The sequence below is a fragment of the Pezoporus occidentalis genome, unplaced genomic scaffold (assembly GCF_034315485.1).
Source record: "Pezoporus occidentalis ecotype Australia unplaced genomic scaffold, CSIRO_AGI_Poc_V1 ctg228, whole genome shotgun sequence".
Lineage (NCBI taxonomy): Eukaryota > Metazoa > Chordata > Aves > Psittaciformes > Psittacidae > Pezoporus > Pezoporus occidentalis.
This window is the reverse complement of record NW_026914158.1, coordinates 940,769-964,657: the sequence shown is the minus strand read 5'-3', so window position 1 is coordinate 964,657 and position 23,889 is coordinate 940,769. Positions and strand designations below refer to the sequence as shown.

At 58.4% G+C, this 23,889-nt stretch overlaps 3 protein-coding genes across 4 annotated transcripts; 2 read left to right on the top strand and 1 right to left on the bottom strand.

Moving 5' to 3' along the window:
* The first annotated feature begins 955 nt into the window (after positions 1-955).
* Positions 956-3,537, top strand: SNRNP27 (small nuclear ribonucleoprotein U4/U6.U5 subunit 27). The gene is made up of 6 exons (XM_062621124.1): positions 956-1,072; positions 1,928-2,048; positions 2,160-2,272; positions 2,401-2,480; positions 3,003-3,067; positions 3,276-3,537. The coding sequence occupies exons 1-6, from the start codon at positions 1,036-1,038 to the stop codon at positions 3,328-3,330; spliced, it is 471 nt and encodes a 156-aa protein (XP_062477108.1). The 5' UTR covers positions 956-1,035; the 3' UTR covers positions 3,331-3,537.
* A 482-nt stretch (positions 3,538-4,019) lies between these two features.
* On the top strand, positions 4,020-11,813 carry MXD1 (MAX dimerization protein 1). Its single transcript, XM_062621123.1, has 6 exons — positions 4,020-4,204; positions 4,281-4,383; positions 7,574-7,603; positions 9,414-9,528; positions 11,002-11,161; positions 11,235-11,813. Exons 1-6 carry the CDS (start codon positions 4,132-4,134, stop codon positions 11,420-11,422), a joined length of 669 nt encoding a protein of 222 aa, XP_062477107.1. The 5' UTR covers positions 4,020-4,131; the 3' UTR covers positions 11,423-11,813.
* Positions 11,814-17,148: 5,335 nt separating this feature from the next.
* On the bottom strand, positions 17,149-22,998 carry CUNH2orf42 (chromosome unknown C2orf42 homolog). Of its 2 annotated transcripts, none has more exons than XM_062621108.1 (8): positions 22,121-22,998; positions 20,871-20,981; positions 20,640-20,747; positions 20,352-20,456; positions 19,502-19,609; positions 18,928-19,031; positions 18,683-18,842; positions 17,149-17,424 (listed from the first exon to the last, which is right to left on the bottom strand). In XM_062621108.1, exons 1-8 carry the CDS (start codon positions 22,947-22,949, stop codon positions 17,216-17,218), a joined length of 1,734 nt encoding a protein of 577 aa, XP_062477092.1. In that variant the 5' UTR covers positions 22,950-22,998; the 3' UTR covers positions 17,149-17,215. The 2 variants fall into 2 exon arrangements, with proteins under 2 accessions (XP_062477092.1, XP_062477093.1); XM_062621109.1 differs by having other exon boundaries at positions 18,928-19,028.
* Positions 22,999-23,889: the final 891 nt, after the last annotated feature.

The following is a 23,889-nucleotide window of genomic DNA, read 5'->3' as shown; positions in this document are numbered from 1 at the left end:
AGCAGATGCCCATCACCTTTATATCAGCCTTTGAGATGCCCCCCGCAGCTCCGTACCCATTTCCCATGGGATGTTGTTAACTGCCACTGGTTCCAAAGCTCTTTGGGGCCCCTTTGCCATGGAGCCTGCATGTCCCAAGCCACAAACCGCCATAGGGATGGCTGTGCTGCCTCTCGGGTTGGTTCATTATAACACTGCCGCCCCCCTCCTGCGCTGCTCTGTATCCATGGGCTGCGCAATTCCTTTTCTCCAGGGGTTTTTAGAGGAGACAGGGATCTATTTCCCCACTTGGAATCCTGGGGTGCGTTAAGCATCTCCCGCAGCATAGGGAAGCAAGAGGTACTGATGCCTTCAGCGGGTCAAATAGATGCCACCATGATGCTGGTCCTCGCTGCAGATACAGGGTTACAGTGACCTGACTTGACAGGGCATCCCTGGGCCCATTCCATCCTCTGGATAACATGGAAAACTCTCCCTCTACCCCCTACCAGCGTTTTATCCCCTATTGCAGCCCATTGGTTTGCTGTTTCCTTCTCCTTCCAGCCGCGGGATGTGGGAATCTCGTGGCAGGGAACCGGGAACGCATCCCTGGATGCAAACCATTGCTCCAAGGGGTGCCCATTGCTGCCCCCTTCACGCCTGCATCCCCATGGAAGAGGAGAGGCCAGTTCCAACGTGGGCGATGATGATGATGATGGGGTTCTATGGAGTGGGGAGGGTCCCATCGAGGATGCGGGTGATGAAGCCCAGAGGGGGCTCTGCCATTGCGGGGAGCAAGGGGAGGGCAAGCGCCGGTGTCCGACAATCGCTGTGTGTAAATAAACCCCGTGTTTGGCACCTCCAGGGCTGCGGAGCTTCGGGGGGGGGGCGGAAGGCTGGGGTTGTGGGGCTGGGGTTGTGGGGCTGGGGCTCACACCCGCCCCGTTGCCGTGGGGCGTACGGAGGGAGAGGGGGCGGAACGTTTTGGCTGCGGAACCAAAAGGCGGCGGCACCGGTTGCCGGGGGAGCCGGAAGTGAAGGCGCTGAGGGGCGGCCATGGGCCGCAGCCGCTCCCGGTCGCCGCCGCGGCGCGGTGAGGAGGGGACCGGGACCGGGATCGGGATCGGGATCGGGATCGGGATCGGGGTCAGGGTCGGGACCGGGATCGGGTTGGGGGCTCCGGGAGCGGGTAGAGGCCGGGCCCCGGGGGGCGATGCACGGATGCGGGCGAGGAACCGGGGGTAGGGCCGGGCCCTGCGTCTTCCCCCGGCCCATGGGCAGCGGTGAGCGGGGTGAGGCCGCGGTGGGCCCCGTTATCCTCCTGCTCCTGCCGCACGCATCAGCGGTCCGCGGGCGGGTGAGCGCGGCCAGGGCTGGGGAAGGGGGTTCTTGCCGCCACTGCGGCCGCTGTGGGTGCTGGTGGGGATGTGTGGGGCCAGCGGGGCTGGTTGTGGGGTGTCCGGATGGGAGCTGTCACTGCACAGGGTCTCAGCCTGGGTGGGGATGAAGGGAGCTTAAAGCTCATCCAGGTCCAGCCCCTGCCACGGGCAGGGACCCCTTCCACTGGAGCAGCTTGCTCCAAGCCCCTGTGTCCAACCTGGCCTTGAGCACTGCCAGGGATGGGGCAGCCACAGCTTCTCTGGGCACCCTGTGCCAGCGCCTCAGCACCCTCACATAAATCACTTCTTCCTTATCTCCAACCTGAACTCCCCCTGTTTCAGTCTGAACCCATCACCCCTTGTCCTATCCCTACAGTCCCTGATGAAGAGCCCCTCTCCAGCATCCTTGTAGCCCCCTTCAGACACTGGAAGCTGCTCTGAGCTCTCCACGCAGCTTCTCATCTCCAGCCCCAATGCTCTCAGCCTGGCTCCTATGGGGTCCTGTCATTGGGGTTTGCCCCCAGGAGGGCTGAGGAAGCAGGAACTGACCCCGGCTTTTCCCATCGCAGAACGCAGGCGTTCCCGATCCGCCTCCCGGGACAGGGAGCGGCGGCGCAGGGAGCGATCGCGCTCGCGGGATAGGGACCGGAGGCGGAGCCGCTCTCGCTCCCCGCACCGGCGACGCTCCAGGTAAGAGGCTGGGATGAGCCCGGCTGAGGCTCGCTGCGGGGCGGCGCCGGGAAGCGGGATGGGGATAACGTGGCGGGGACGGCGCGAACCCGCCTGCCTTTGTAACGTCAGGTCACCGCGACGGCACCGCTCCAGCTCGTCCTCCCCCCCGCGGCTCAAGGAGAGGCGGGACGAGGAGAAGAAGGAGATAAAAGACTCCAAAGGCAAAGAGCGGCAGATCACGGGTAAGGGAAGCGGGGTTTCCTCTTTAAATATGGCCCCAGTGAGGCTGGGATTGGTGCTGCTTTAACGTGCTCTTGTCACAGCCTGATGGCTGCTTTTATCCAGCTCTTTCATTCCATTGCCTTGGCAGAGGAGGATCTGCAGGGCAAGACGGAAGAGGAGATCGAGATGATGAAAATGATGGGCTTTGCCTCCTTTGACACAACAAAAGTGAGTGTGGATGAGCACGATGGAGCCTGCAGCCACCTCTGATGCAGCCATTGTGCCCTTTTGGGGGGATACTCATAGAACAGAATCGTGGAATCATCCAGGCTGGGAAAGAGCTTTAAGCTCATCCAGTCCAACCCTTCCCAGCCCTGCCAAGGCCACCACTGACCCATGGTACTGAGGGTGTGTGAACACTTGCAGGGCCGGTGACTGCAGCCCTGCCCTGGGCAGCCTGTTCCAATGCCTGAGCACCCTCTGGGCAAGGAATTGTTCCTCAGCTCCATCTAAACCTGCCCTGGTGCAGCTTGAGGCTGTTTCCTCTTGTCCCATCCCTTGTTCCTTGGGAGCAGAGCCCAGCCCCTCCAGGCTCCATCCTCCTGTCAGGCAGTTGTAGGGAGCCATCAGGCCCCCCCTGAGCCTTCTCTTCTCCATCTGAACTCCCCAGGTCCCTCAGCCATTCCCCATCACACTTGTGCTCCAGGCCCTGTATAGTTTTAGGACCTCTTTTTACTTTATCCCTTGCAGGGGAAGAAGGTGGACGGCGCCGCGAACGCGTACGCCATCAACGTGTCGCAGAAGAGGAAATACAGGTTTGTGCATTGCAAGGCTTTCCTTTTTCCAGTTGGGAATCCCAATGGGACATTCCACCGGGGTCCTCAAGCAACCCTGGCGCTTCCTTGGTGGGAGGGTTCCTGCCCTTGTGTGTGTAAATCCGCAGGGAATTCCATTCCTGCTGGGTACCATCAAAGGTGTTTCCATGTGGATTTGCTGATGACTGTTCTTTCCCTCCGTCCACAGGCAGTACATGAACAGGAAAGGAGGATTCAACAGACCCCTGGATTTCATTGCTTGAGGCTGCGCTGGCACCGAGCGGGATTTCCCTTCCTGGAGCCCGGATTTTGGAGGGATTTGGGATTATTCCCAACAAATCCATCAGCACGTCCTGGAATCCCTCATTATTTGTCATTACGATACCCCCCATGGGTCGTCCCTCGCTGGGATTCCATCGTATTTTCCCTGTTCTTTTGTGGCATTTCAATAAAACCCGGTGTAAATATTAGGACTTTTAATTCTTACTTTCGTAGTCTTCAATTAGAACCTTCTAGAACTCAATCAGACCACGTGGGGCCGCAACAGCACCTCATTGAGACCCTCAAACTCGGGGGAAAAAACCCTTTTTTGGCTTATTTGGACAGCCTGGCTGCTGTTTGCTGCATGCGAGCGCCCTGCGCCGCTGCCGCCCTCCGGTAATTAACGCCCTTCGCTAACGAGCATCACTTGCAGCTGAGGCCCCGCCCCTTTTATCTCTTGCGGCCTCGCCATTGGCGAGGTGCGGCTTCTCGCGCCTCCCAATAGGGCGAGGCGGCCGGGTGGGCGTGTCCAACGGGGGCCAGACGGCGTGGCGCGCTCCTCCAATGGCAGCGCGAGGGAGGCGGGGCTTGAGGGGCAAACACCCCGCCGTCTCGTGGTGGTGGTGTTGGGCGGGGCGTCCTCCAGGCGTCCTCCAATGAGCAACGCCGCCGGTGGGGCTTCCACCAATGAGCGGCCGCCGGGGGCGGGGCCTGGCGGAGCGGCCGGTTGAGGCGGACACAGCCGCCGTTGCTCCTCCGCCGCCGCCGCCGGTCCCGGCCGGGCCTCGCCCTCCCCTCAGGCAATGGCGGCCTGCGGCGGGGTCGGCATCCGGCTGCTGCTGGAGGCCGCCGAGTACCTGGAGCGCCGGGAGCGAGGTACCGCTGCCCCCTGCCGTCCCCCTCGGGCACCCCCCCCGGGCCCCGCCGGCCCTCACCGGTTGTGTCTCCTCAGAAGCCGAGCACGGGTACGCGTCGCTGCTGCCCGGCGGGAAGGACGGGGAGGCCGGGCAGCGCCGCGCCAAGGCCCCGAGGAGGAGCGGCGGAGGCGGCGGCAGGTAACGGCGGGGGGCGGGGGTTGAGGATGGGGGTCAGGCAGGCATAAAGTTGGGGGGGGGGTCCTGCGGCCGGGCCCAGTGCAGTGGGTGCGTGGGGGTGTCGGGGGGGACCCTGCTGTCAGTGCGGTGCTGAGGGCCCAGTACCCATGTCAGGGGGTGTGTGAGCGGATGGGGACTTCCCTGTCACCCAGTGACCAAGGTGGGTCACATCCTGCTGTCACTGGGTGCTTGGGGTGCAGTGGGGTCCTGAGGGGTTGCTCCTGTCACAGGGGTGCTGAGGCTCCAGTACCGCTGTCATGGGGTGTGTGACCACATGGGGACTCCCTGGTCACCAAGTGACCAAGATGGGTTACATCCTGCTGCCATGGGGCACCCTCCTGTCACTGGGTGCTTGGGATGCAGTGAGGTCCTGAGGGGTTGCTCCTGTCACAGGGGTGCTGAGGCTCCAGTACCGCTGTCATGGGGTGTGTGACCACATGGGGACTCACCTGTCACCAAGTGACCAAGCTGGGTTACATCCTGCTGCCATGGGGCACCCTCCTGTCACTGGGTGCTTGGGATGCAGTGGGGTCCTGAGGGGTTGCTCCTGTCACAGGGGTGCTGAGGCTCCAGCACCGCTGTCATGGGGTGTGTGACCAGATGGGGACTCCCTGGTCACCAAGTGACCAAGATGGGTTACATCCTGCTGTCACTGGGTGCTTGGGATACAGTGAGGTCCTGGGGGGTTGCTCCTGTCACAGGGGTGCTGAGGCTCCAGCACCACTGTCATGGGGTGTGTGACCAGATGGGGACTCACCTGTCACCGTGTGACTGAGCAGGGTGACATTCCACTGCTATGGGGTGCCCGGCAGGGCTGGATGGGACCCTCCTGTCCCTGGGTGCTGGGGCTCTGCCCTCACAAAGCCCCATATCCCTCCCCTCTATCCCCTTCACAGCTCCATCAATGGGTCCCCATCAGCACCCAAAGCCCCAGGCTGGGCCGGTCCTTCGGGAGCATCCCGGTGGGATGTGAGGGGCAATCTCCTGCCTTGGGGAAGTTGGGGTTGGAAACATGCAAGTGTCTGACGTGGCGGGAGGGTTTGCTGCAGGGAATGGGGAAGTTGGGCTTTTGGTTTCAGGCATGCGCTGCTGAAGCTTGGGAAGGGAAACCATGCTCAGGGCTGGATTCAATCCCTGAGTGCTGCTTTCCTGGGGAATTCCTCAGTTATCCTCCTCAGAATCCATCCAGAGCCTCAACACGGGTTCACCCTCGCTGTTCTGGAGTCCTCAACATAAGGACATGGAGCTGTGGGAGCAAGTGCAGAGGAGGCCATGGGGATGCTCAGGGGCTGGAGCAGCTCCCGTATGGAGCCAGGCTGAGAACATTGGGGCTGGAGAAGAGAAGCTGCGTGGAGAGCTCAGAGCAGCTTCCAGTGTCTGAAGGGGGCTACAAGGATGCTGGAGAGGGGCTCTTCATCAGGGACTGTAGGGATGGGACAAGGGGTGATGGGTTCAGACTGAAACTGGGGAGGTTCAGGTTGGAGATAAGGCAGAAGCTGTTCCCTGTGAGGGTGCTGAGGCGCTGGCACAGGGTGCCCAGAGAAGCTGTGGCTGCCCCATCCCTGGCAGTGTTCAAGGCCAGGTTGGACACAGGGGCTTGGAGCAAGCTGCTCCAGTGGAAGGTGTCCCTGCCCGTGGCAGGGGTTGGAGCTGGATGAGCTTTAAGGTCCCTTCCTTCCCAAGCTGGAATTCAGTGATGTTGAATACCACAACACCTCCTGTCCGAGCTCCAAGCAGTTGTAACCCTGCCAGCCTGGGGGTTACATCTTTTCCAGGCAGTATTCCATTATTCCTGCCGGGATTGCGGACTGATTGCTTTACCCCCTGGTTTGTGCAACAGAAACCTTGGAAAACCTTGGAGCCAGTTTCTGTGTCCTTGGAGTTGCTCTGCTCCCTTCTGCCTTTCCAGCGCCCACTGTGGCTGATTCAGGGTCATCACCAGCTGAGCCCGGGGAGGGCTGAGCCCTGGAATGCTGCCTCTGCACCGGGAAGTGCCCGTTGAAACAAGGGAGAGCTCATTGAGCAGAGCAGAGCCTGAGCAGGTCCATCCCGACAGTCACCGGGAGCCCATTGCTGCCTGCTTTAGAGGCTGTTTGCCAAGGGGGGAGCACCAGCTCTGTCACATCCTCCTGCTTGGGAGCACCCCAGCACCGAGGGCTGGACCTTTGAGAGGTGCTATAGCAGCAAACACCTCCTGGAACACCCCCTGAGCTCGCTTCCGACCCTCAATCCCAAGCGATGTTTCCTTCTCCCTCCTGCCATCACCCATTAGGAGGCAGCTTGAGGTCTCTCGGTCTCATCTCAAGCAGGTTCTGAGGGGATCCGTGGTGTTTGTGAGCCTACCCAGGCTCCAAATTCCCCTTCTGGAAGATTTGGAGCTTGTTCTGCACTTAAAGCCAAGCAAAGCTTTTGCTTGGAGCAAGCTGCTCCAGTGGGAGGTGTCCCTGCCCGGGGCAGGGGTTGGAGCTGGGTGAGCTTTAAGGTCCTTTCCAACCCAAACCAGGCTGGGATTCTGGGATTCTCTGCTTTATGACCAAGGGAAAAGCTTGGTTTCACCACAGTCATGAGGTTTGCAAGCAGTGCTGAAAGGCTTGGGGGGGGATTTTATCCAGAGGGAAGTGTCATGGAGAGATCCCACGGGAGCCAAAGACCTGAGTCCTTCCTGGCTGCTTGCAGATGCCATTCCCTTGCGTGTCAGGATAAGGCCTGTCTAAGCGAGAGGCTTCTCCATTGGGATTGAGTGATTCTGGACTCTTTGGGATCAGGTTGCTTCAAGCTGTGCCACCAGGAAGCAAATCCCAAGGAGGCGGGATGAGCATCAGAAAGGCTTCCCAAGCATCCCAAAATGCTGCTGGTGATGAAGACTTCAGCGAGTGTCTTTGGGGCATCCCTTATTTTCCCTTCAGGATCAGGCTCTGGGGCAAACCAGCGCTCCCAGAGCCTTTCACTGCCAGTTCTCCTGGAATTTCTCCATTATATTGAGCCATCTGCATCCCTTTGTGCTGCTTTCACTGTCCCCAGGGTACCAAGTGGCTCTGGAAGCTCCAAGGTTTTCAGTTTTCCAGGGAATGTTGATGAAGACGGGCCTGTTGATCCTCATGGTGGTGTCCCCAGTCAGACAGGAGTTAATGAGTGGTTCTTTCTCTTCCAGGTCGACACACAGTGAGATGGAAAAGAACAGGTAAGGGTTTGGGTGAAGTGCTGCTCTTCCAGGGGTTGGGAACCAGGGAGGTGCTGGGATGCAGAGCGGGAGGGCAGGGATAAGGCAGCTGCATAAAGTGGCCACCAAGTGGCATCCCCTGGCACCCGCCTGCCTTGGGTAGAGCAGAGCTGTGTTGAAATCGTGTTGGTTCATTGCACAAGTGGGTGCTGAGTGCTCCGTCCTTCCCATCCCTTCTGTCCAACTGCCTGACAGGAGGATGGAGCCAGGAGGGGGCTCCCAAGGACCAAGGGATGGGACAAGAGGAAACGGCCTCAAGCTGCACCAGGGCAGGTTTAGATGGAGCTGAGGAACAATTCCTTGCCCAGAGGGTGCTCAGGCATTGGAACAGGCTGCCCAGGGCAGGGCTGCAGTCACCATCCCTGCAAGTGTTCACACACCCTCGGTGCTATGGGTCAGTGGTGGCCTTGGCAGGGCTGGGAATGGTTGGACTGGATGATCCTGAAGCTCTTTTCCAAGCTGGTTGATTCCGTGATTCTGTGAACAGGTTGGGAAGCTGAGCTTCAATCCAGGCAGGGATTAAACACCCTCCTTTGCTTAATACCTTAATCCCATCCTGTGGTGGTCAAGCCTTGGCTGGCACCGGGAGCAGTGATGGGCAGATGGATATCTCATGGGGTATAAGGGATTGCACAATGAAATGAGCCCATGGGCTTGGGAGGTTCTTGTGCTCAGGAAATGAATCCTTTGAGGTTTTCCTTCTGCTGTTACATCCCAGTGGGAACTGGGCACAAATGGGTCTGTGCCTGTGTCTGTGTGTGTGCCTCTAGCTTTGGAGCGGAAGCCCCAGGTTGTGTAGTACTGGGGGCCGTCAATCCCAGCCTGGTTTGGGTTGAAAGGGACCTTAAAGCTCCTCCAGCTCCAACCCCTGCCACGGGCAGGGACCCCTTCCACTGGAGCAGCTTGCTCCAAGCCCCTGTGTCCAACCTGGCCTTGAGCACTGCCAGGGATGGGGCAGCCACAGCTTCTCTGGGCACCCTGTGCCAGCGCCTCAGCACCCTCACAGGGAAGAGCTTCTGCCTAAGAGCTCATCTCAGTCTCCCCTCGGGCAGGTTAAAGCCATTCCCCTTGGCCTGTCCCTGCAGGCCCTTGGCCAAAGCCCCTCTCCAGGTTTCCTGCACTGGAGCTGCTCTCAGGTCTTCCCTTCACACAGCAGAGGGGCAGGATCCCCTCCCTGAGCTGCTGCTCACACTCTGGGGGTGCAGCCCTGCACATGGTGGTGGTGGGGGGCTCTGGGCTCAAGCTGGGTCATGGGGAGCTTCTCATTGACCAACCCCCCCTCCAAGTCCTTCTCCTGGGCTGCTCTCAATCACTTCTCATCCCTGAGCCCATCAGTGCTTAGGAGCAAGGACCTCGTGTTCTGTTTGCACTGGAGCTCAGGAGTTCCTTTGTGCAGGCAGGTGCCTCTTTACCCCTCGCACACCCAAACAAGACAGGGCAGGAACTTGGCCAAACCCCAGCTCACAGCTGCCTGTGCTGATGGTGTGGATTGAAGGTGGGTGTTGCAAGGATGGGTTCTCCATGGAGGAAGGGACCTCCTGGAGGAGCCAGCCTTCCCCTTGGCAGTGGTAAAGGGTTCGTGTTGCTGCAGCCAGTCTGGGTGTCACACACAGAGGGAGGGATTCCGGGTGCCTGAGGAGCCTGGGGATGTTCAGGGCCGGTGATCCCTCAGGGACCTGGTTTTGTGGTCACTGTGTGCCAAGGTGATGGATCCAGATCCGGAAGCGCTCCCAAGTGGGAACCTGATGGCTCTGTTGTGATCTGCCTGCAGGCGAGCTCACCTGCGGCTCTGCTTGGAGAAGCTGAAGAGGCAGGTCCCGCTCGGGCCCAAGGACAGCAGGCACACCACGCTGAGCCTGCTGAGGAAGGCCAAATTGTACATCAAGGTGAGCACGGGCTTCTTTGGTGCTGCTGAACCCACCCACTGTGGAGATGCAGTCATAGAACCCCAGCCTGGTTTGGGTTGGAAGGGACCTTAAAGCTCATCCAGCTCCAACCCCTGCCACGGGCAGGGACCCCTTCCACTGGAGCAGCTTGCTCCAAGCCCCTGTGTCCAGCCTGGCCTTGAACACTGCCAGGGATGGGGCAGCCACAGCTTCTCTGGGCACCCTGTGCCAGCGCCTCAGCACCCTCACAGGGAACAGCTTCTGCCTTATCTCCAACCTGAACATCCCCTGTTTCAGTTTGAACCCATCACCCCTTGTCCCATCCCTACAGTCCCTGATGAAGAGCCCCTCTCCAGCATCCTTGTAGCCCCCTTCAGACACTGGAAGCTGCTCTGAGGTCTCCACGCAGCTTCTCTTCTCCAGCCCCAATGTTCTCAGCCTGGCTCCATACGGGAGCTGCTCCAGCCCCTGAGCATCCTCGTGGATTGAAGTTGAACCAAACATCCCAGGGCAGGGCTGCAGTCACCATCCCTGCAAGTGTTCACACAGTGTGGAGTCGAGGCCTCAGTGCCATGGGTCAGTGGTGGCCTTGGCAGTGCTGGGAATGGTTGGGCTGGATGAGCTCAAAGCTCCTTTCCAACCTGGTTGATTCCATGGGCTTGACGTCCCGTGTTGAAGCCAGGGAGCCTCTCAGAAGCTGATGGTGGCTGTGTTTAGGTGGCTTGGGGAGCAAAAGGGACATTTCATATGTGGCTGGAGGCTGAGAGCTCAGGATCAGGCTGGGAGCTCAGGAACAGGCTGGGAGCTCAGGGTCAGGCTGGGAGCTCAGGAACAGGCTGGGAGCTCAGGAACAGGCTGGGATCATCAGGATCAGGCTGGGAGCTCAGGATCAGGCTGGGATCTGAGGATCAGGCTGGGATCATCAGGATCAGACTGGGATCTCAGGATCAGGCTAGGATCTGAGGATCAGGCTGGGAGCTCAGGATCAGGCTGGGAGCTCAGGATCAGGCTGGGAGCTCAGGAACAGGCTGGGATCATCAGGATCAGGCTGGGAGCTCAGGATCAGGCTGGGAGCTCAGGATCAGGTTGGGAGCTCAGGATCAGGTTGGGATCTGAGGATCAGGCTGGGAGCTCAGGATCAGGCTGGGAGCTCAGGATCAGGCTGGGATCATCAGGATCAGGCTGGGATCTCAGGATCAGGCTGGGAGCTCAGGATCAGGCTGGGATCATCAGGATCAGGCTGGGAGCTCAGGATCAGGCTGGGAGCTCAGGATCAGGCTGGGATCATCAGGATCAGGCTGGGATCTGAGGATCAGGCTGGGATCTCAGGATCAGGCTGGGATCTCAGGATCAGGCTGGGATCTGAGGATCAGGCTGGGAGCTCAGGATCAGGCTGGGGTCTGAGGATCAGGCTGGGATCTGAGGATCAGGCTGGGATCTCAGGCTGCCTTCTCTCCCTCTCCTCCCCTGCAGAAGCTTGAAGACGACGACAGGAAAGCCACGCACCAGATAGAGCAGCTGCAGCGGGAGCAGCGGCACCTCAAGAGGCGGCTGGCGAGGCTGGGCATGGGGAGGATAAGGATGGACAGCATCGGCTCCACCGTCTCCTCCGAGCGCTCCGACTGGGATAGAGGTGGGACCGGGCGCTCGGGATGGAGGGGGTGGGAGCTCTGCCCGGCCGTGCTGTAACCCTGCTCCTCCTGCAGAGGAGCTGGACGTGGATGTGGAGAGCACGGACGACCTCCCTGCAGACCTCGACTGGAGCAGCAGCAGCCCCAGCGACTCGGATGAGAGGGGGAGCCTGCGGAGCGCCTGCAGCGACGAGGGGTATTCCAGCTCCGGCGTCAAGAGGCTGGAGCTGCAGAGCGACTGCAAACCCTCTCTTGGGCCATAAGAAGCAACTCCCGTGGCTGTTTCACCCCTGGCTCTTTCCCGTTGGATCCTGTTAGGTAGCACACCGGGCCCTTCCCATCCTTCTCTTGCACATCCAAGAGCCTTCATGGAGCACCGACCGAAAGGAAGCCAAACTGTTTGGAACTCGAGTCCCAAAATGCCACTTGGGGCTGTGGGGGGTGAGTGCCTCCAGTTCCCATCTAGAAACTCCTCTCTATGAGATTCCCACATTCCAGCCGCATTTGGAAGCACCTGAGGGTATCACAGCAGTAACAGCAACCTCCAAACCCCTCCGTGGTGCTGTCACTGCCTGGTATTTAGGATCTACTCCATATTTGCCTGGAGACATCACATCCCAGTAGTTGATGGCAGGGCCCAAATGTAGAGGGTTTTGGGAGCCAGGCACTCCTGTAGTTTAGATCCATGGGGGAATGGAGGCGAGTTGTGTCTTGGGATTGCACTGCCAGTGTTAGTCGGGAGGCTTGTCCCCACCGACTCTAAATATTCAGGGGAGCAGTACAGCCATATACAGCCCAGCCTTGCCGCGTTCCCAGAGCCAATTCCTCACAGCAGGAATGCTGCTCGGGGAGCTGTGGGTCCTTAGCACCCTTCTCAGGTCGGATGCTTTCATTCTGGGAGGTTTTGTGTCCTACCCAAAACCAAACAGCGCAAACTGTCCCCATCCCTCGTGGCTGCAACGGCGCTGTTCCAGGCTCCTGGAATTCCCTTTTCCGCCCTTCTTGTCTCTGGGACAAGACGTTTTTCTACCTCGGAGAGATGAACAGAGATTACCTCCATGCCTTTAGCACAACCCCCCCCCCAGAGGATGCCTCGTGTCTCGCACAATAAGCCGCTGTGGTTGATGGCTCAGCAATAACCAGCCCATCCCAAGCACTTCTCCATCCAGCAGCGATCTCCTGGGCACTCCAAGGGGCTCCTGGAGGATTTTGGTCGCTGCCTTCAGGGACACAAACCTGAACATGCCAAGAAGGACCCAGGGCCCCAGTTAGAAAGCACAGAGAGCACAGGAGCTATAAGCAGTTTGTTCATTTTCCCGTGTTCTGGAGGTGACCTTCTTAGGACTTTGTGCTTTTATGGATGTTGTGGATACTTTACACGTAGGGGTCTGCTAATGGAAGTATTCCTTTTCTCCTCGAGCCAGGCAAAGGTCTTTTCCACCTCTCAGCAAACCTCTCGATCCCTGTTGGGCTCCAGCATTGGGCAAGGAACCACTTCGTTCTTCCAGGATTTCTCCAAGTGAAGCCTCCAAAGCGCAGGGAAATGGAGAAAATCCAACTCAATTCCTGGTTTATTTCCTTTTTATTCCTTACTAACATCCCAAATCTGGGTTTGGATCACTTGAAGCCTCTGAGCAGTGGGAGGATGGGGGACAGAGCTGCCAAATCACTGCAGTCTCCCAAATCTCAGCTCTTTCTGCTGGGTTTTAAGAGAGGAAACCCAAACCCAAACCCAAAACCATTTGGTTTTAAGCATCTGGAGTTTTCCAACATCCAGCATCCAGCATGGACCCGGATGCCTTCAGCATCGGCATTCCCCAATCCCAGCATCCAGCCTTGGCTATCCTGAGCTTTCAAGGCAGAAAGTGGCAAAGCACAATAAAAGGAAGTGGAATATCAGCCCTTTGTTTGCCAAGAGCCCTCCCTTGCCCTCTTCTGGAACCACCTTGGCATTCCCAATGGAGCTCCGGATCGCACTACCTCTGAGCAGGGAAGGGTTGAATGGGAGGTAGGAAGAAGTTGAGGTTTTGAGTCTCAAGGTTTCAGCTCAGCATCACTTACTGCTTCTCTCAGTGCTGTGTCTGTTACCCTCCACCTTCTTGCCCTCTTCTTTCTATCCCTACCAAGTACCAGACCTTTGCACTGTTGGGATGATCCCACTCCGGCCTGGGAGCAAAGAGAAACAGGAACCCTCCAAACGGATGCACTAACCTGGAATGGGGCTGGAAACGCGGCGCTGGAATCCTGGTGAGCAGCCGGGCCCGTCTGCAGCGGCTCTGGGTCTCTCCAGGTCCCCTCTTTGCCAGCCTTTTCCTTGGAATTCACTGATCCACCAGCATTCCTAAGAACTAAGCTGCAGGTAGGACACTTGCGTAGATGGGGATTCGCAAGAGGGGGCGAGGAGCTGCTCGCTCGCCCCACGTTTGCGATGGTCGTGGCACAGACCTGGGTTGAAAACACGCTTTTTTGGGTTAGTTTCCTTTTGCCTTTTTTTTTTCCTCATCCCAAACCACCATTAAGGGAGGTGAGACCCAATTCCAGGCAGGGAACGGGGGGGGGTCTCTCCAGAGGAAGTGGTGCTTTGCTGCCTGGTTTGTCCCCCCCTGTAGCAATGGGTTAGGACCTTTGTTTGGAGCCGTTTTGGGGCTGGACACGAGGAAAACCACTGTATCCAAGCCCTGTGCTTCCTGGGAATCATCACCTCCTCACTGCTGAAAGCCACAAGGTTAGTTTCATCCTCTTGCTTTCTCCAGCCCGTGAGCCATTGGAACACCCTCACCAAGAAGCATCGCAGCGTTGGGTTGGGGTTTGTTGGGCTTTTGTTTGGGGGTCACATTTGGTGCTTTTCCACCTTTTCTGTTGCATTCATTTCATCTTTTTGCTTCCCGAGAAGCCGATCCCGCTCTGGCTCCGCCAGCTGGGAGAATGGGAATTGTGTTTCCAGCCGTTCTGGTCCTGCTGTACATACCCCGTTGTCATCCCCAGTCCTGTGTCAGGACCATCTGATGGTGCTTTTTTGATGGCGCCTGTTGGAGCACGTGTTGGAGCAGGCGTTTGCTGGGTACAGGGGTAATTCTGTCTCGTTGGACTGTTCTGACTGTTGTTAGAGAATAAATTATTGCAGGATGACAGAGAACCTTGTGCCTCCATCCCGCTGCCTCCATCCCTCCCTTCTCCATCCTGCTGCCTCCATCTCTCCCTTCTCCATCCCACTCTTCCCTATCCTGCTGCCTCCATCCCTCCCTTCCCCATCCCACCGCCTCCATCTCTCCCTTCTCCATCCCATTGCCTCCATCCCTCCCTTCCCCATCCTGCTGCCTCCATCTCTGCTGCCTCCATCTCTCCCTCTCCCTTCTCCCATCCCGCCGCCTCCATCCCTCCTTTCCCCATCCCACTGCCTCCATCTCTCCCTTCTCCATCCCACTGCCTCCATCTCTCCCTTCTCCATCCCGCCGCCTCCATCCCTCCTTTCCCCATCCCACTGCCTCCATCTCTCCCTTCTCCATCCCACTGCCTCCATCCCTCCTTTCCCCATCCCACTGCCTCCATCTCTCCCTTCCCCATCCTGCTGCCTCCATCCCTCCCTTCCCCATCCCGCTGCCTCCATCTCTCCCTTCTCCATCCCGCTGCCTCCATCTCTCCCTTCTCCATCTCTCCCTTCTCCATCCCTCCTTTCCCCATCCCACTGCCTCCATCTCTCCCTTCCCATCCCATCCCATCCCCATCCCACTCCTTCCCCATCCCACTGCCTCCATCTCTCCCTTCTCCATCCCATTGCCTCCATCCCTCCCTTCCCCGTCCTGCTGCCTCCATCTCTCCCTTCTCCATCCCTCCCTTCCCCATCCCGCTGACTCCATCCCTCCCTTTCCTATCCCACTGCCTCCATCCCTCCCTTCTCCATCCTGCTGCCTCCATCTCTCCTTCCCCATCCCACTCTTCCCTATCCTGCTGCCTCCATCCCTCCCTTCCCCATCCCGCTGCCTCCATCCTGCCCTTCCCCATCCCACCGCCTCCATCTCTCCCTTCTCCATCCCACCTTTCCCTATCCTGCTGCCTCCATCTCTCCCTTCTCCATCCCTCCCTTTCCTATCCCACTGCCTCCATCCCTCCCTTCCCCATCCTGCTGCCTCCATCTCCCCTTCCCTATCCCGCTGCCTCCATCCCATTTTGGTACCCAACAGGACAGAGCTTTGCTGCTGCTGGAAGGGTCTGGGGCTTTCCCTATGGTGTGGGGTTGTCCTGGGGTTTAGGTCCCCATGCCCATCCCTGAATGCAGTCTCTGCTGCTTTGGAAAGCAGGGGACAAGCAGGGCAGGCACTGACCTGTGTCAGGGCTCAGCCCCTTGATTCCAGCCCCATGGAGTTGTCCTGGGTAATGGCCACAGTTCCTGTATGGAGCTGCCATGGGCAGGCTCCATCTGTTGCCATACCTTGCACCTGCAGGAAGCATCCTGCATCCTGCACCCTTCCCAGTGCATCCTCTGTCCTGCATCCTTCATACCAAACCCTCAATCCCATATCTCACATCTTCCACTCTGCATCCCTCCATCCCACATCCTTCATACCAAACCCTCAATCCCGTATCTCACATCTTCCACTCTGCATCCCTCCATCCCATATCTCACATCTTCCACTCTGCATCCCTCCATCCTGCATCCTTCATACCAAACCCTCAATCCCGTATCTCACATCTTCCACTCTGCATCCCTCCATCCTGTATCCTTCATACCAAACCCTCAATCCCGTATCTCACATCTTCCACTCTGCATCCCTCCATCCCACATCCTTCATACCAAACCCTCAGTCCCATATCTCACATCTTCCACCCTGCATCCCTCCATCCTGTATCCTTCATACCAAACCCTCAATCCCGTATCTCACATCTTCCACTCTGCATCCCTCCATCCCACATCCTTCATACCAAACCCTCAGTCCCATATCTCACATCTTCCACCCTGCATCCCTCCATCCTGTATCCTTCATACCAAACCCTCAATCCCGTATCTCACATCTTCCACTCTGCATCCCTCCATCCCACATCCTTCATACCAAACCCTCAATCCCATATCTCACATCTTCCACTCTGCATCCCTCCATCCCTCATCCTTCATACCAATCCCTCAGTCCCATATCTCACATCTTCCGCTCTGCATCCCTCCATCCTGCATCCTTCATACCAAACCCTCAATCCCACATCCTTCATACCAAACCCTCAATCCCATATCTCACATCTTCCACCCTGCATCCCTCCATCCTGCATACTTCATACCAAACCCTCAATCCCACATCCTTCATACCAAACCCTCAATCCCATATCTCACATCTTCCACTCTGCATCCCTCCATCCCACATCCTTCATACCAAACCCTCAATCCCATATCTCACATCTTCCACCCTGCATCCCTCCATCCTGCATCCTTCATACCAAACCCTCAATCCCACATCCTTCATACCAAACCCTCAATCCCATATCTCACATCTTCCACTCTGCATCCCTCCATCCCACATCCTTCATACCAAACCCTCAATCCCATATCTCACATCTTCCACTCTGCATCCCTCCATCCTGCATCCTTCATCCCACACTCTCCATCCACCATAGACTCACAGAATCAACAAGGTTGGAAAAGAGCCTAGCTGTATCCAGCCAGTCCCTCAGCCTGCATCCACCCCATGATGAAGATGGGAGTCCTGGGTTCTGCTGGAGGATGGATGGGATGGGATGGATGGAACAAGGGATGAGATGGGGTGACGGGGTCCCCCTCTCTGTTTTGGAGGTGGTGATGGCTTTACCATGGGCCCTGTGCTCTCACAGGGATGCTGGTAGCCCTGCCTGGGTGCCCCTCTTTCCTCCCAGGCTGTGCTGCAGCTCTTCCTGCTGGGCTCTGCAGTGTGTGGAGACCCTTGGGGTCCCTTTCAGCCCCCAAACCCGCCTGGGTGAAGCCCCCCCCTCTTTCCTCCCCCATGGTGGGTGCAGGAGGCGCAGGGCATGGGGTGAGCGTGAGCTTTATTCTGTGGGGGCTCCCGTGCCCTGTCCCCGTGGTGCTGTCGGGGGGCTCACGAGAAGGGGATGGTGCTGAGTGGGGTGAGCTCCAGGCCCGGCTCCACGGTGCCAGGGGGCCGGTGCCGGGCGCTGGGCCGGGGGCTGCCGTGGTGCCCGTACTGGAACTTGATGCGGAGCTCCCCGATGCGGGCCTGGGGCAGGATGTTGGGGATCCACTCGATGATGAAGGGGGTCGGCTCCTTCTGGGTGGGAGATGTGTTCCCTGTGGGGAGAGGGAGAGAGTGTGGGTCCCGGTGCCCCTTGAGGTGGCGGGGTGGTGGTAGTGGTGTGGTGGTGGTAGTGGTGTGGTAATGGTGTTGGTGGAGTGGTGTTTGTGCTATGGTGTTGGTATTGGTGTGGTGGTGGTGGTATTGGTAGTACTGCTGTTGGTACTGGTGTGGTGGTGGTGTAGTGGTGTTTGTGCTATGGTGTTGGTATTGGTGTGGTGGTGGTGGTATTGGTGGTAGTAGTGTTGGTACTGGTGTGGTGGTGGTGTTGGTGTAGTTATTTGTGCTATGGTGTTGGTATTGGTGTGGTGGTGGTGGTATTGGTAGTACTGCTGTTGGTAGTGGTGTGGTGGTGGTGTAGTGGTGTTTGTGCTATGGTGTTGGTATTGGTGTGGTGGGGGTATTGGTGGTAGCAGTGTTGGTACTGTTGTGGTGGTGGTAGTGGTAGCGGTGTAGTGGTGTTTGTACTATGGTGTTGGTAGTGGTGTGGTAGTGGTGGTGGCGGTGTTGGTGGAGTGGTGTTTGTGCTATGGTGTTGTATTGGTATTGGTGTGACAGTGGTGGTGCTGGTAGTAGTGTGGTGTTGGTTATTTGTATTGCTGCGGTGGTGGTGCTGTGGTGTTGGTGTTTGTGTGGTGATGGTTGCTGTTGGGGTGGTTGGTGTTGGTGCAGGTTCCTGGAAGAGGCTGGTGAGAGCTTTAGGGCCTTTAAGGGTAAGAGAATGTGAGCTCCCCCTTTAATGCTGGGGGTGTCGCAGTGGGAGTCCCCCTTTGTGCAGGCTGAGCCGTGGCTGGCTTTGGGGTGCGGGTTTGGTGTTGTTGCAGGCTCCTGAAGGAGCAGCACAAGACCCCGGAGGGGAGGTCTGGGGCTCATCTCCTCTGGGGGGTGCAGGTTGCTGAAGAGGAAGAAGAGCAAGGTCAGATTTGGGGGCTTTCTCTAGGGATGAAGGATGAGGAAATGGGGCCCCTGTGTCCCCCTTGTGCCGTGTTCTTGTGCTGCAGCTCCCTGGGGAAGGAGCCAAGGTGGAGTTTTGAGGGGCTGGGTGAGTTCTGGGGGGCATTTTCCCCCCTGGGGGTGTGCACTGGTTGCCTCTGCAGGTTCCTGCAGGGGAAGAGGAAGGTGGTGCCCACCCCGGCTGGGGACAGAGGGGAGGTTTTTGCTCTTCCTGGAGATGGTGTGGGACCACCTCAGTTGTCTGAGACCATTCTGTGGTGGAGGGTAGGGCCTGTGCCCCCCCCAGCCTGACCCACTCACCCACTTTGAGGAAGGTCTGCAGCTCCAGGGGCCGGATGGGTGGCTTCTTGGGGTGCCCATAGGCCTTGGCGATGCTCTCCACCTCCACCTTGGGGCACCTGAACACCTCGTAGGTCCCATCCTGGTTCTGGATGAAGCTGCGTGTGATCTCCAGTGGTAGCTGCCAAGAGAGAGGGAAGGAGCTGGTGAGGGGCTGGGGGGGTATAAGGGGAGGTGGTGGGGCTGGGGGCTGCCTCCCCCCTTACCTCTGGGGTATCGAAGATCTGTTTGACCTGCAGCACGTTGGTGATGTGCCACGTGTACTTGGAGAAGGTGCCCAAGGGGAGAGCGTCCTTACGGACAAAAGCTGTGGGGAGGGAAAAGGGTGGTGAGGGACTGGGGGGGGCTGCAGCTCACTGGGACCTTGGGGTGCTCTTCTGCACCCCTCTTGTGCTCCTGACTGCAGCTACCTGCCTTTGGCATTGAATCCCAGGCTAGTTTGGGTTGGAAGGGACCTTAAAGCTCACCCAGTTCCAACCCCTGCCATGGGCAGGGGCCCCTTCCACTGGAGCAGCTTGCTCCAAGCCCCTGTGTCCAACCTGGCCTTGAGCACTGCCAGGGATGGGGCAGCCACAGCTTCTCTGGGCACCCTGTGCCAGCGCCTCAGCACCCTCACATAAATCACTTCTGCCTTATCTCCAACCTGAACTCCCCCTGTTTCAGTCTGAACCCATCACCCCTTGTCCCATCCCTACAGTCCCTGATGAAGAGCCCCTCTCCAGCATCCTTGCAGCCCCCTTCACACACTGCCCTAACCCAGCGCAGGGTGCTCTCCCCTACCAGTGGTGGAGTTGGGCAGCCTCTTCTTTGTGCTCCCACTGGAGATCCTCTGCTGCAGCGCCTCGAAGAAAGCCTGAGGGATGTGGAACACCAGTGGCTCGGGCTTGCCTGTGTGGGTATGAATGGGAAGACAAGGGCTGAGGGCAGGGGAGAGGCAGGGCTGAGTGGGGACACTCCAGCTGTTCCAGCATCTGACCACCTTCACTGCAGAGCTCACAGGCTGCTGCTTGTGTCCATTGCTGTCCTGGTATGTCCCTGTCTGCCCTGGCCTGGGGCGTGCAGTGATGGGGCCTTGTTTGCAAAGCTGGGTGGTGACAACTTCCCTGTCTTTAAGAACACATCTGGGTGTGACTCTTGGGATCATGGAGTCCAACCCTTTGCCAAGCACAGCAGGTTGTGCCTCTGCCCTCACTGCCAGCAGCGTGCTGGAGGCCAGTGATGCTCACAGTGACACACAGCAGGATGTGTGGGTTTGCCTGGTGTGACACTCACTGCTCTTATGGTGCTTGGAAAGGGCTGATCCCCCTCAGATGTTTCTCCCTTCTCAGCATAAGCACCAGCACCAGGCTGCCAATAGTAAGTCCATGTTCAGGGGAACAACCCAAAGCAGGCAGAAACTTCTCAAAGCAACTGCTTGGGGCCAGCAGTTACTTCATAGGATCAAAATGGGTTGGAAAGGACCTTAGGATCATCCAGTTCCAACCCCCTGCCATGGGCAGGGACACCTCACACTAGACCATGTCGCCCACTGCTCTGTTCAACTTGGCCTTGAACACTGCCAAGAGCTTCACAATGGAGGTTGTGCATGGAAGGGAGAGGATTGACACCCAAAGGGTCCCCAAAGCCGTACCCTCGAACTGGTAATGCATGGTTTGGTGGATGCGCTCGGTGACACTGGCCAGCCACTCCTGGAAGGAGAAGGTCACTTGGGACTCATCCAGCAGCTGGGGACAGCCTGCAGGAGAAAGGGAATGGAGATCAGAGCCTCAGGGGTGTTAAGTTTAAGGCTGGAATTGATGATCTTTAAAGGTCTTTTCCAACCTAAACGATTCTATGACAGCATGAACTGAATGGCTCCGGGCATCCACCTGGTCCTGAGTGCTCCCAGCCTCCAGTGAGATGCGTGGCCAAGGCTCACCTTGTCTCTTCAGCGAGGAAGAGGCAACTGCTGGCTTCTTCAGGCTGCTTCTCCTGGGGTTGCTGTGAGCCAGGTCCTGCGCAGGGAGAAGGCTGCTGGCCTGTGCCCCTGAGGGATGGATTAAGAGAGCATCAGGGCACAAGTGTGGGGGCTCCACAGGCACCCCACACAATGGCTTTTGCCTTCAGCCCACATCTTCCTCAGCCCACAGAGCCTCCAGTTGATGCTCACCGGGTGCTGGGTCCTTTTTCCTCTTCTTGGGCTTGGCAGCAGCTGCTTCTCCTGCCTGCACCAGGGACTGGGGACCACCGACTGCCTGCGGCACCACCATCCCCTTCACCCCTAGGAGAAACACACAACTCTACATGCATCAGTGCTGCAGGGACATGGAAGTCCTGTGTTCCCCTGCCCACATCAGCAACTGCTCCCCTGAGATGCTCCCAAACATCCTCAGAGATGCTCTAAAGCCCTTCTGGCCCTGCAGACACACAGTTCTATGTGGAGAATATTGAGGGGAACATAATGCCCTCATGTCACCTCTGTCACATTCCTTGGGTGCCAAAAGACACAATGGGATTACCCAGGGGCACCTTCTGGGGTGAAGAACCCCCTGAGGGACTGCACCCCAGAGGCTCACACTGAGCTGGGCTTCCCCCCACACAGCTCTGGCCCAAGGGGAGGAGGACACCCAACAACCAGCCCAGAAGAGGAGCCCAGCTTGCCCTGAGCACAGCAAAGCCCGGGGAGATCTGCATCCATAGAACCACAGAATAGAATCAGCCTGGTTTGGGTTGGAAGGGACCTTAAAGCTCATCCAGTTCCAACCCCTGCCACGGGCAGGGACCCCTTCCATAGAGCAGCTTGCTCCAAGCCCCTGTGTCCAACCTGGCCTTGAACACTGCCAGGGATGGGGCAGCCACAGCTTCTCTGGGCACCCTGTGCCAGCGCCTCAGCACCCTCACAGGGAAGAGCTTCTGCCTTATCTCCAACCTGAACTCCCCGTTTCAGTCTGAACCCATCACCCCTTGTCCTATCACTGCAGTCCCTGATGAAAGATCCCTCCCCAGCATCCTTGTAGCCCCCTTCAGACACTGGAAGCTGCTCTGAGGTCTCCACGCAGCTTCTCTTCTCCAGGCTGAACAGCCCCAGTGTTCTCAGCCTGGCTCCAGCCCCTGAGCATCCTCGTGGCCTCCTCTGCACTTGCTCCTCACCCCCACAACCAGCTCCCAGGGGATCACAGGGAGCACCCACTCTGCTTCCACACTCCAGGATCCAGGAGCAAGCTGCCATGTCCAAGAGGGATCATTCCACAAGCAGCTTTCTCCCTGCAGAGGGACGGGGCAGGAACTAAAGCCCCAGCTATGAGGGAACAGTGAGGAACCTGCCAGGGCACGAGGAGGAGGGAGGGGAGCAGGACAGAGCGAGCGGCCCCATGATGCCCCCTCCAAAATCCTCTGCATGTCTCATCCCCCCTCACCTACCACCAGAGTCATAGGCGAGGACATCAGCAAACTCCTGTGCCAAGCTCTCATCGCTGGCAAAGGCACAGATGCAGGCGAAGAAATGAATGCAGCGCTGCGGTGCCGGCGTCTCCTCCTCGGCCGCGCTGCCTCTGATGGGCTTCGGAGCCTGGCAGGAGCAGGAGAACCTGTGCTCTGCCAGCGTCTTGGTGCTCACCCTCTGGGCGAAGGAGGCGTGCAGGTAACCCAGGCTGTGCTTCTGGCTGGCCTTGCACTTCACCACCAGCACGTTCTTGGTGATGCGCTGCACCAGCGGCCCCGTGGGCTCTGTTGCCAGCTGCCATATGGTCTGCTTGGTTTCAGGTGAAGCCTGCATGGAGTTGAGCACCGAGCTCTTCAAGGCGAGCGGGGTGGCCTCAGTCTGGCAGTTCAGGGCCAGCTTGATGTGCTGGCACTGGTTCTCCACCACCCCTTGCGTGGCTGCTTTCAGACACGACGGCACGTAGCAGCGGCCGGAGCTGAGCTGCGTGATGATGGTGCCGTCCACCGTCTGGATGGTGGTTTGGGACACCCCCAGCTCCACAAAGCACCGGTAATCGGGTCCCCGGTCCCTCTGCCTCACCGAATAGACCTGCAAGTCGGAGCCAGTGATGATCTTGACGGCGTCGACACTGGGCTGTTTGCGGGTGCTGTAGCGGAAGACGGTGCCGCAGGTCTTGTTCTTGCAGCTCAGGCCTCGCATCCCGTTGTAGGTGCCGCAGCGGGGGCATTTCCGGATGCCCCGGAGCGTGGCTTTCCCCAGGTCAGACAGGAAGGAGGGGACCTTGGTCCTCACCGATGCTGGCTCCATCCTCTGGAGAACCTGGATGGGCAGAGATCAGGCAGCGGAGGGGGTAAGCAGCACTGGGGATGGGGGGACAGCACCGTGAGGGTGATGGCCCCTGTCTTTGCAGTGCCAGAGGGGAGGAAAGTGACACCCAGGTGGGACACAGCATCACCCTGTGTGACCAAGCACCCACCATGACACCCATCCCATGCTATTTCCCAGGCTCAGCACAGCAGGAGGCAAATGGGGGTGAAAAGGGAGGTTTTGGTGCATGGAAAAAGGGGTTCATCCCTGGGGGTACATAACATTAAATGAAGGATGTGGGATGCAAACAGATCTGGGGGATGTGTGACAAGGGGCTCAAAGACACCTTGAGCAGCACTGACGTGGAGATGACAGGGCAGAAGGGATGGGGAGAAAACCCAGTGTCAATGGGGCCATTGCCCCCATACCCACTCAGGCTGGGTTTCTGCACACTCTGTCTCCCCACACTGGTCCCAACCATGGCCAAACCCTCCCCTTCCCAGGGCACTGAGGCAGGGGATGTTTGTGCCATGGACCCACACAGACCAGTTTGGGTTGAAGGGACCTTAAAGCTCATCCAGTGCCACGGGCAGGGACCCCTTCTACTGGAGCAGCTTGCTCCAAGCCCCTGTGTCCAACCTGGCCTTGAACACTGCCAGGGATGGGGCAGCCACAGCTTCTCTGGGCACCCTGTGCCAGCGCCTCAGCACCCTCACAGGGAAGAGCTTCTGCCTAAGAGCTCATCTCAGTCTCCCCTCGGGCAGGTTCAAGCCATTCCCCTTGGCCTGTCCCTACATCCCTTGTCCCAAGCCCCTCTCCAGCTTTCCTGCAGCCCCTTCAGGCACTGGAGCTGCTCTCAGGTCTCCCCTTCAGGAGCCTTCTCTTCTCCAGGCTGCCCCAGCCCAGCTCTCTCAGCCTGGCTCCAGAGCAGAGCAGCCCC